The following is a 12,168-nucleotide window of genomic DNA, read 5'->3' as shown; positions in this document are numbered from 1 at the left end:
ATATTCGTTTGGCATCAGTGTTCTTCCCTTTCTTTCAGTTTATTTGTATTTTTGTCAACAAACATAATAATAAAACAATTTTCACTGTGATAAACTAAATAATAATTTGACCTAAGTAAAAGTTTTTTTCTTCCAGATTTGTAAAAATACCTTACGTGATAAAGAAAAATCAATATTACTTTCGAAATCTGTGCTCTGCCTACCACGGGTATCGAAAAGCGGTTTCTATTGTTGTAAGTCCGCAGACATACCGCTGTGCCACTGGTTGTGGGGGGGGGGTGCAACTAAGGATTCCAATGGCATGCAATCCTCCTGTAATGTTTCCACCATATGCTTGGCAACAAACTTTCCATCTGCATGAAAGGAGAACAATGTCTTGTAATACCTGCACCAGACTTCATCATGGGTTGGGGACCAGTACCTTATCAACAGATCCATTTGTTTCTTTACCTGTGTTTGAATTAGTTCATCATACTGCAATTAGAAAGAGTTATTTCAATATCGTACATCATATATCAAAACAGAAGTGAAAGCAGGACCCAAACCATCTGACGTAGGCAAGATGACCTTTTTCTGCTCATAGTGACACTGTCTGTTATTGGCCATTTGAACATTGCTTTGAATGTTCCAGCAGTACCATCACTAGATCTGAAACTTGTGTTGGACAATGCTGCTCAGATAACTTCCACGCACAAGATGCTTGCTACAGTGTAAGTCAGAATTGTGAGTTTATCTTTTCCAGTTAATATCTCAGTTATCTGACTAGAGGGCCCTGCTTTTTCACCTGCAAAAATCTGTCTGGTACTTTCCTTTGAGATGCAGTGGTTGGCTGACCTTTGAATGTGAGTTATGTTTGATTCAGTTTTTTTATGATGGGATCCTGATGCATGTTTAAGAATTTGTTTAAGTCCGCTATTGCCATATTCGATTTCACATTTATAGATGGTAAAGTTTGCCTGATACAAAGTACTTCTTTTAACACACCACACCTACAATAAATGTCTATCTCCATCCACCTCAGATAATCACATTTTATTAAACTTAGTTTTGTCTCCTGGCATAATTAACAATTATCGACTCTTACCTGAAATAAGTATTGAAATGTTTGTTAGATTGTCATGAAAATTTTCTAAAACAGCTTCAGTTATTGGATATTTTAACACATTTTCAACATTTCTTTGAAAATCATCTAGATATGTTGCTCTAGTTAACATTTACCCAGAATAAATATTTTGAACTTTCCTTTCTCCAAAACTGACAAATGTTTCTGTTATTACCACAATAGTACTTAATACTGCATTTGCCCATGTTGATGAATTTATTATCAGAATCATGTTTTTAATTTTTCTGCCAAAGAAATCCCTAGTCCATTAAAAGTTGAGAATAATGGTCTCCTTGATCTGAATGAATCCAGGTAGTACATATCCAACAACTGAGGCTGTTAGTGCCTGGGCTGGGCAGGGGCGCCTCACCTGAAAGAAATTCAAGTATATTGAGGAAAATTGCAGAAATATAAATAGTAATTAAAAGATATGATTTTGTAATTTTTTTTCTGCAAAATGTTTAAATTAATTATGTCCTTTATTTTGAACATTTGTATTTCCTGCTTACCAATTTCGTAAGTACAGGAAAATATAGGAGTTCTATAAATTATAGGGATAAAAAAGAATAGGTATTTCTTTAAAATATGGGAATGAATAGGAAAATATAGGAATAACTGACGCCCCCTCCTTCATTTGTGCATGTCATTCCCTTAAAAGTGGCCTTAGAAGTCAATGTCCACGTACAGTGGAGGGAGAGTCTGTGGAAAGTTTAACAATGTCCACGTACAGTGGGGGGAGAATCTATGGAAAGTTTAACAATGTTCACGTACAGTGGAGGGAGAATCTGTGGAAAGTATAACAATGTCCACATGCAGTGGAGGGAGAATCTGTGGAAAGTTTAACAATGTCCGCGTACAGTGGAGGGAGAATTTGTGGAAAGTTTAACAATGTCCGCGTACAGTGGAGGGAGAATTTGTGGAACGTTTAACAAGATGTGGGGTTTAAGACTGACATCGCAGTTTTTTTCCTCAGCATGTTGCACTAGAAACTGTGCTGTCAGGACAACAGTTCTAACCATGGTCATCTGTGCAGTACGGTCTTTCGAACATCGTTTTTATACAGTGCGATTAACCCTCCGTAAAAAACAATTTTATTTACTTAGTATCAAAATGAAATTTAAAGATGAAAATTATCTTAAAATTCTGAAGTTTTCTTTTAAAGTCTTGGAATAATTTCAGTTGAGCTTCTACTTTTTCTATAAAATAGTTTCAAAGTATTTTATATTATTTTGTTGGAGGCCTCTCGGTTTTGCACACAAACGCATATTTGTTATGCTACTGTGGAATATAATTGAAACCTGCATATTTGCAGTTTCATTTGCTGTAAAAATCAAAGCAACCTTCTGTGTTATTTAATATTTATAGGACATTTTAAGCACAAATTAGTCTTCGCATAGAAGGATACTGTGGTTGCCCATAGGTGGCAGTGTCGTCGCCATCCACGTTCAAATCTTGTTCGTCGTCATCTCTACCATTATCTTTTTTGGTTTGAAGACCTGGCAATAGAAAAAAAAATCACGTTTTTTGCACTTTAAAGTTAAAATACTGTTAACTATTACTTTAAAATAAAAAGTAAGTTACCCGTCCTTATGATATATTTTAAGTTCAGCTTTTTTTATTATCCTCTCTCTCTTTTGTTGGCATTCTTTCTGCAAACATCGTTTGTAAAATAGACAAGAAAAATGACTATAGAAGCCAAAAGCTGTCCTTCTCTAGCTACAACTAGAGAATTTGGTTTATAAGATCGTTTATAATACATTATTTCCACAACTGCGGTCCATGGCATGTCCCAGTTTGATAAGCTGATGTCATTTTTGTGATGACTTTGTTTTTGAGCCGAACGAACATCAGTTTTTTCATTTAACCACACAAGAAAAGGTTGATATATATTGATCATGATGAACAAATTTTTTGGAAGTGTAATATTTAAACACAATAATTAGTTCTTTCTAAAAAAAAATGCTCTTATTAGTATCTCACCTGTATACTCGTAATCACGAGAGTGTTCGTACCTCTCAACGCTCACTGTCTTATCCTCCGTGTCATTGGCTTCTTTCTTAAGTTCAATAAAACAATTTAGGCCATTATTACAGATAGTGACAGAATGAACAGGCTTAAAGCTAAAGATCCCGAAAATTAAATTTAAAAAAATTTATTTTTTCTCTAAAATAATGTCCTGCTAACATCTTCTGTACTTATAGATATCATTAGCTTCAAATATATGTTTATTTTGATTTCAAACTGGAAATATTCCTTATCTACATTAATACATATATCATAAATTAAGCCGACTTGCTACAATGAAAAATCCAAGTGTAAATGGTTTCTTCATGTATAATACTGTAACATATATATCATTCAAATGTAAAATGAAACGAACTAAACCAAGTCAGTTATCTATCCAAAACAGCCTAACCAAAGTTTTTAAACCAATCAGCAAACATTAATTTCAAGTTTTAAGTTTCTTATATGAATAAACCAAGTCAGTTATCTATCCAAAACAGCCTAACCAAAGTTTTTAAACCAATCAGCAAACATTAATTTCAAGTTTTAAGTTTCTTATATGAATAACCTGAAAGCTTTGTTTGTTCGTTTATTTGTTTTAGAGCAAAACTGCATTGGGCAATTTGCTGTGTTCACCACGAGGAATCGAACCCCGGATTTTAGCGTTGTAAGTCCGTAAACTTACTGCTATCCCACCGGGTGATACCTGGAGCAAAAGTTTTTGAATTAGAATTACAGTTATAAACAGTATTTTACATTTTGCTTAAGAGTATAGGTTTAGGCTTAACGTGAATCTACTAGGCTGTTGAAACCCAATTATTTGAATTATGTCCAAAAATATTATAAACAGCGTGGTTGCGAGGATATCCAAAAATAATTAGATGCATTATGATCATTGCACTGGTTTTAGCTTTCCAGTTTTATAAAACTAAAACATAAAGTACTTTTGTTCTCCATGCGAGTTATTTTTGTTATTTTAAATTCATATAGTTGCTAATGGTTGATCAGAAATTCTGAATAATGACCAATCAACCACGTTCTAGTGAAGAAACTGTATAATGAAGAAGTGTTCGAAACAACGACGATGCTACAGAAGATATTTGCGTCAAATATGAATTGTTCGTAACAATGGTAATACTACAGAAGATATTTGCGTCAAATATGAATTGTTCGTAATAATGGTAATACTACAGAAGATATTTGCGTCAAATATGAATTGTTCATAATAATGGTAATACTACAGAAGATATTTGCGTCAAATATGAATTGTTCGTAACAATGGTAATACTACAGAAGATATTTGCGTCAAATATGAATTGTTCGTAACAATGGTAATACTACAGAAGATATTTGCGTCAAATATGAATTGTTCGTAACAATGGTAATACTACAGAAGATATTTCGTAAGCTATCAATTGTTCGAAACAACAATGACACTACAAAGGATATTTTGCCCACTGAGAATTGTTCATAACAACGACGATGCCACAGAAGGTATTTCATCAAATATGAATTGTTCTTAACAATGGCAATAATGCTAAAGATATTTCGTCAGCTATGAATTGCGAAACAACGGTGATACTACAGACGAAGGAACCAGAAGATGATAAATTCCGTGTATTTGTTACGTCATAGTCAACAGTGTGAATTATTCAGCTCGTGACGTAATAATTCCCCAGTTATAACCATGCTATAACTCTAGCTTCATGCTGACATCAATATTCGAGCAGGCTTTAAAATCAGTTTGTAAAAGGTAAGTAAAGTTCTTGTTTCGCTTAAATAGAAGTGTAATTATGAGTATTTCAGTTTAGTCATTGACACATCAGATACAAATCCACAGTTATAGTGAGTTTAAAGATTAGCTAATCAACAAAGAAATACCATTCCTAATCACTCATATTTTATATTCGTGTTTGTTTGTTTTTTCAACATTTTGACACCGTCAGTGCTCGAGCTAATTTTCAAAATTTTCTACATTGTTTTCTCCTCGTATAATATTTTTGCTAAGGGACAAACCAAGGATGAAAAATATATTTTCCAACCTGAAATTCACCTTATACGACACAAAGACAAAAAGGTTAAGTCTAAGACAGCTAGGACTCAGGTACAGTCGTCCCTCATTTTTTATTGTTGGCCAGACGGAGGGTGCCTTGTGTTGCAGCACCCGCCACCGTAATTTGTCTGGTTCTGACCTGAATGCAGCTACTGACTGTCATTGTTATAACACATCCAGCTTAAAAAGGCATCACCGATGTTGAACCTGGCACATTAATCAGTTAACGCCTCGCGATCTTCGAGTGCTTTAGAATTCTATTTCGAAAAGACATGTGGTTATTATTTTTGTGACGAATGATTTGCGTGATAAATTGGAGAAATGTTTACATGTAGTTATTATTTTGAAGGGCTAAAGAATAAAATAGATAATTATTTACACGTAGTCGTTAGTTTGAAGGGCTCTAGAATAAAGTAGAGAATTCTTTACACGTGGTCATTAGTTTGAAGGGCTCTAAAATAAAGTAAAGAATTATTTACACGTTGTCGTTAGTTTCAAGAGCTCTAGAATAAAGTAGAGAATTCTTTACATGTTGTCGTTAGTTTGAAGGGCTCTAGAATAAAGTAGAGAATTCTTTACACGTGGTCGTTAGTTTGAAGGGCTCTAGAATAAAGTAGAGAATTCTTTACACGTGGTTATTAGTTTGAAGGGCTCTAGAATAAAGTAGAGAATTATTTACACGTTGTCGTTAGTTTGAAGGGCTCTAGAATAAAGTAGAGAATTCTTTACATCCCTTCAAACTAATGACCACGTGTAAAGAATTCTCTACTTTATTCTAGAGCCCTTCAAACTAATGACTACGTGTAAAGAATTCTCTACTTTATTCTAGTGTTCTTCAAACTAATGACCACGTGTAAAGAATTTTCTACTTTATTCTAGCGCTCTTCAAACTAATGACCACAGTGATAGAATAAAGAAGAGAATTCTTTACACGTGGTCATTAGTTTGAAGAGCTCTAGAATAAAGTAGAGAATTCTTTACACGTGGTCATTAGTTTGAAGAGTGATAGTATAAAGTAGAGAATTCTTTACACGTAGTCGTTAGATTGAAGAGCTCTAGAATAAAGTAGAGAATTCTTTACACGTAGTCGTTAGTTTTATGGGCTCTAGAATAAAATAGAGAATTATTTACACATAGTCATTAGTTTGAAGAGTGATAGAATAAAGTAGAGAATTCTTTACACGTGGTCGTTAGTTTGAAGGGCTCTAGAATAAAATAAAGAATCCTTTACACGTAGTCGTTAGTTTGAAGAGCATTAGAATAAAGTAGATAATTCTTTACACGTAGTCGTTAGATTGAAGAGCTCTAGAATAAAGTAGAGAATTCTTTACACGTAGTCGTTAGTTTTAAGGGCTCTAGAATAAAGTAGAGAATTATTTACACATAGTCATTAGTTTGAAGAGCATTAGAATAAAGTAGATAATTCTTTACACGTAGTCGTTAGATTGAAGAGCTGTATAATAAAGTAGTGAACTTTTTACGCGTAGACGATAGTTTGAAGGGCTCTAGATTAAATAGAGAATTCTTTACATGATACTTGTTAGTTTGAAGGGCTCTAGAATGCATTTCGTGTTTAAAAAACCCAATTTTAGTTTACTGTCTTGACTTTTTTACTCGATATATCAAAGAGATCGATCTTACTAATACATTGGCCCTTCAGTAGTAAGTCTGAAGGTTTATATCGCAAAAAATCGTGTTTCGAAACCCGTGGTGGCACAGCACAGATAGCCAATTGTGCAAATTTGTGTATAACAACAAACAAACAGAAAATTACTACATTCAACATGCATGCTTCGAGATGGAACTTAACCGTACAGACTGTGTTACCTGAATCTCTTCTGGTTGGTCATTGCACTCCAGACAAAATGTCTCCTCTTTCGTCCTCTTCTTCGCTTTGCACGTTCGTACTAGGAGAAGAATGTTTTATAAAGAAGCATTATTCTCGATACAAAGTCAAAGCTCTCTAAGCTACATCATAACTAATAGTAAGTAACTCCTGTAATAATAATAAAAATTTGATGAAACGTTTATATAAAATAAAGCACTGTCAGAAGATGGAACAAAAACAGTCAGACTAAGAATAACTTATGTTATTATTTCTGTTCAAAGAAGTCTAACAGTTTTTTATTGATTTTTTCCCTAGAGACACAAGTCGTATATGGTTTGGTAAAGGTTTAACACTTCTATAATTTAAGAAGTAATTTTTACGACAAAGAACGTTTATATTTTGATATAATAAATAACACATCTACAGTACAAACTAGAAGTAATAAACAACCGAAACCAGCTAGGGTAGAAACAAGTAACTCTTAAAAATTAATTTACTTTTCTCGTCAAATAGCCCACAACTAAAGCTTTCCTTGAAAGCAATATGAAACTCTTACACGGGGTGTGTTGTAATATCGAGCCGTGTCGGTCCAATTAAAGACAACCTGTTTCTTACAAATGACACTGCGATATTACTTCAACTTGTCGGCTATTATCAGGGATAAGAAAACGTTTCTCCGGAAAATGTTATTAAACTACGAGTCACTTCGGTCCTACGGCTTTTCCTCGACTATATTTTGCATAAATTTCCACTTTTCAACATGACCGCAGTATTTCTCGCAGGTTTAATTTTGAAGTTCGCCGGCATGTGTGGCTGATTAAATTTCATGCAGGCCCATTTGTTTCCACTCTATAAATTTTACAACTTCCACTTCACACCGACACAGCTGTCGCAATAAAAAGTTGCTGCTCAGACCAACACGGTATGAAATTCGATTCTTGTTTCTAGGCGAGTACACACCACGACTGCCACAGACCTCACGAACGCTTTCGCTCTTCTTGGCTCATTAAATTTTAAAACAGGTACATAAGGAACAACCTTCCAATACTATGAAACTGGAAATTCGGATGTGGTGCACACATATATAGTGAACAGTAAGATGGCGTTACTTACCTCCGAGTCGGCTGTGACGATTGCGCTGCACCTTTTGGAAAGTCTATGTCATACAAAAAAGAAAATAATAATAATAACTATTTAGAAACCAATAAAATAAAACACAAATACACATTGAGTTGTACCCTAATTGTTCTTTGGATAATTAAATTAATAAACGAATTATTTTTACCACCGATGTTATAAGTCAAAATATGTTGTTGTGTTTTCAGTTAAACAATGTAATCACTCGGTGGGACAGCGGTGAATTTACGAACTTACACCCCTAAAACCTGGGGTTCTATTCCCCGCGGTGGCCACACCAGAGAGCTCAATGTGGATTTGTAGTAAAACAAACAATTTTGAAATATTATAATAGTTTAACTCCCATAACGTACATACAATTATTTTTTCAGTAAGTGATTAAAAGTATAATAGTTTAACTCCCATAACGTACATACAGTTATTCTGTCAGTAAGTGATTAAAAGTATAATAGTTTAATTCCCCAAAAGTACATACAGTTATTCTGTCAGTAAGTGATTAAAAGTATAATAGTTTAATTCCCCTAAAGTACATACAGTTATTTTGCTAGTAAGTGATTAAAAGTCGTCTCTTTAGTATTTTCTATAAAAACTGACTGACTCGCTAGTTTTCAGATATTTAACCCTTTTAATTCTTATTATTTTTCGGATAAATGTTTTGTTCTGCCAAATAATTTCTCTACATGACAAAACATTTTAATTTTGTCGTGTAACATATTTTTATATCGTGATAAACACAAAAATTTATTGTTCGTTGTTAAGCACAAAACTACACAATGAGCTATCTGTATTATGCCCATCACGGGTACCAGAACCAGGTTTTTAGCGTTATAAACCTCCGGACTTGCCGCTGAGCCACTGGGAGGAATTGTGTAACACGTTTTTACTTCTGAAAATAATATATATATATATATATACACAGTGTAACATTTCTTCTACACAAGAAACGATTAAACCTTTACCCTGTTTAACACACATTTCTCCTTTGGCAGATCATACTATTTCACATTAAGTAACACACACTTCTCCTTTGGCATATCATATTTATGATCTGCCAAAGGAGAAGTGTGTGTTACTTAATGTGAAATCTATTTCACATTAAGTAACACACACTTCAGACATAAAAACAATTGCACTCTTCTAACACTCACTGAGATTATATTACCAGAATTCTGATAAACTTGATTGACAGATTATATTACTAGAATGCTATGATTTAAACTTTACTGACAGCATAGGCTACTAGAATTCTGAGATTTAGAGATGACTGGCAACTTAGATTAACCGAATTCTGAGATTTAAATTTGATTGACAGATTATATTACCAGATTGCTACCATTTAAATTTGATCGGCAGATTATATTACCAGAGTTCTGAAATTAAACTTGATCAGTAGCAAAGCCTACCAGAATTCTACGATTTATACTTGATTGGCAGATTATATTACCAGAATTCTGATATTTACACTTGCTTGGCAGATTATATTACCAGAATTCTGATATTTACACTTGATCGGCAGATTATATTACCAGAATTCTGATATCTAAACTTGATCGGCAGATTATATTACCAAAATTCTTTAGTTTAAACTTAATCGGCAGATTATATTACCAAAATTCTTTAGTTTAAACTTGATCGGCAGATTATATTACCAGAATTCTGATATTTAAACTTGATCGGCAGATTATATTACCAGAATTCTTTAGTTTAAACTTTATCGGCAGATTATATTACCAGAATTCTGATATTTAAACTTGATCGGCAGATTATATTACCAGAATTCTGATATTTAAACTTAATCGGCAGATTATATTACCAGAATTCTGATATTTAAACTTAATCGGCAGATTATATGACCAGAATTCTTCAGTTTAAACTTGATCGGTAGCATAGCCGAACAGAATTCTGCGATTTAAATCTAATCAACATATTATTTTACCATAATTCTGCGATTTTAGTTTGACTGGCAGAGTGTATTCCTAGGATTTAGCGTTTTAAAGTTGATTGGCAACTTAGATTACCAGAATTTTGAGTCTTAAAATTCATTGGCAGTTTGTATTATGAAAATGCCGAGAGATGAAGTCAATTGGCAGCTTCTATTACTAGGATTCTGAAATTTAAACTTGATCATTAAAATATTAGCCCCCGGTGACTCAGTGGTTCGTCAAAAGAATTATAACGCTAAAAGTTGGGTTTCGATCAATGGCGAGAAGATCACAGATAGCCCAGCCCTTGTTACAGCTTCTTGCATAACAAAAAAACAGGGAAACCAAAATTCATGTATCCCAATAATGACCGGTACCTTATATTACAAAATGTTATCATCTGCTAAATTTTGTTTTAAAGCGGTCTTACTTACAAATTGAAGCTATTACTTAACAAGAAAACAAAATCTTACATTCCATCGAGAATTCGAGTCTCCTGGCAAGTCGTTATTCCTGCTCCACCAGAGAGAAGGTGTTTGCTATAAATTAATAACAGACTTTCATACTTTAGAAATAATACGACTACTTAGGCACATATAAGCCTGCAGGAGCCTATAGGCAAGTGAAACATATAATTACACGTGCTATTTTCGTGCAGGTCGGAAAAGTTGCGATTTTGAGATTAATTCACTGGAAGAACCAAAAGTAATAAATCAGAGGATCATTATGATATTATTACCTTTATTTCTTGCAAGTGAAAGGGTTAGTTGGAAAACAATTAGTTTAACTTGCTTAAGTAAGAAAACTGCATTGTTCATCGAAATATTTCTGTTAAAAACACTTTAAAATCACGTGTCTGTATGTGTACAAGTGCAATTTTTGCCTGTATCACAAAACTGTTGAGAGATATTATTTCTCAGTCTTACAGTAAACTATCTTATACCTTAATAAAAGTGGTTGTGAACAGCTACACTTTATTTACTCATTATTTAATATTCTATTAAACCATATTGAGCTTTGTTATTTAATATTATATTAAACTGTAACGAACTGACATTAATAAATATTATATTGAAGATTAAAGAACTGACGTTATTGAATATTCTGTTCACCAATAAAGAACTGATATTATTTAATATTCTATTAAACAATAATGAACTGTTTTACATACTCTATTTTGTGGAACTCCTTCGCTCGTTGACTTTCTCAGCGCCCTAAGATGAAGATTAAATCGAAAATGAATAATTTTTCCGATGAGAGCACAGAATAGTACGGATTAATTTGGGGTCATGAAGGTCACGCTGAATGACCATTTTATTATTGCTCTTGTCCTGGTGTATTTTCGTTAAATTATTTTATATATTAATCTGGTATTTTGTTTTTCTTTTTTAGTTATAATAATAATAAATATTGTGTATATTTGTATTATTGGTAAATTTGTTTAACATTATTTATAAACATAATTTTTAAACATTAAAAACAAACAAATAACAACGGGAAACCTGTAAGACCCCAAACGTATCTCCCGGATGAACTGAGTTTCATTTCATGCATTAAAGAACATGTAACAAGAATAGGTAAAAACTGATAATATGAAAGCATATTAAATTCGCCAATCATATTCACAGTATTATAATTATCACATTTTATCTCATTATGCTCATATTAAGTTTCCTTTAAAGCTAGAATTTCAACCCTTCCTCAACTGATTATTTTTAGATATTTTGATATATCATAAAATACTATATGAATCTGTTTTGTTTGCTAAAAACTAGTTGGAATGCTCAAAATGTGCAATTGATATTATAGTAAATAATAAGCAGTGCCGGACTGTGACATATTCTCTGGTTAAATTCCTAGATAGTGACACATTCTCTGGTTACATTACTAGACTGTGACACATTCTCTGGTTACATTACTAGACAGTGACACATTCTCTGGTTACATTACTAGACAGTGACACATTCTCTGGTTAAATTCCTAGATAGTGACATATTCTCTGGTTACATTTCTAGACTGTGACATATTCTCTGGTTAAATTCCTAGATAGTGACATATTCTCTGGTTACATTTCTAGACTGTGACATATTCTCTGGTTACATTACTAGACTGTGACATATTC

General features: G+C 33.1%; 1 protein-coding gene across 1 annotated transcript in view; it reads right to left on the bottom strand.

Moving 5' to 3' along the window:
• The window catches only part of LOC106462715 (E3 ubiquitin-protein ligase Rnf220-like), a 67,431-nt gene that overhangs the window by 7,273 nt on the left and 47,990 nt on the right, over window positions 1–12,168 (bottom strand). The window contains exons 4-9 of the mRNA XM_022390038.1: window positions 11,218–11,260; window positions 10,520–10,585; window positions 8,101–8,143; window positions 6,987–7,066; window positions 3,083–3,158; window positions 2,508–2,598 (exon numbers count right to left, since the gene is read on the bottom strand). Of these exons, the coding sequence (XP_022245746.1) occupies window positions 2,508–2,598; window positions 3,083–3,158; window positions 6,987–7,066; window positions 8,101–8,143; window positions 10,520–10,585; window positions 11,218–11,260 (399 nt within the window). The remainder of the gene's footprint in view (window positions 1–2,507; window positions 2,599–3,082; window positions 3,159–6,986; window positions 7,067–8,100; window positions 8,144–10,519; window positions 10,586–11,217; window positions 11,261–12,168) is intronic.

Source organism: Limulus polyphemus, unplaced genomic scaffold, assembly GCF_000517525.1.
Source record: "Limulus polyphemus unplaced genomic scaffold, Limulus_polyphemus-2.1.2 Scaffold1231, whole genome shotgun sequence".
Taxonomy (NCBI): domain Eukaryota; kingdom Metazoa; phylum Arthropoda; class Merostomata; order Xiphosura; family Limulidae; genus Limulus; species Limulus polyphemus.
Note: the sequence above shows the minus strand (reverse complement) of the source record. Positions and strands in the feature narration are given on the sequence as shown.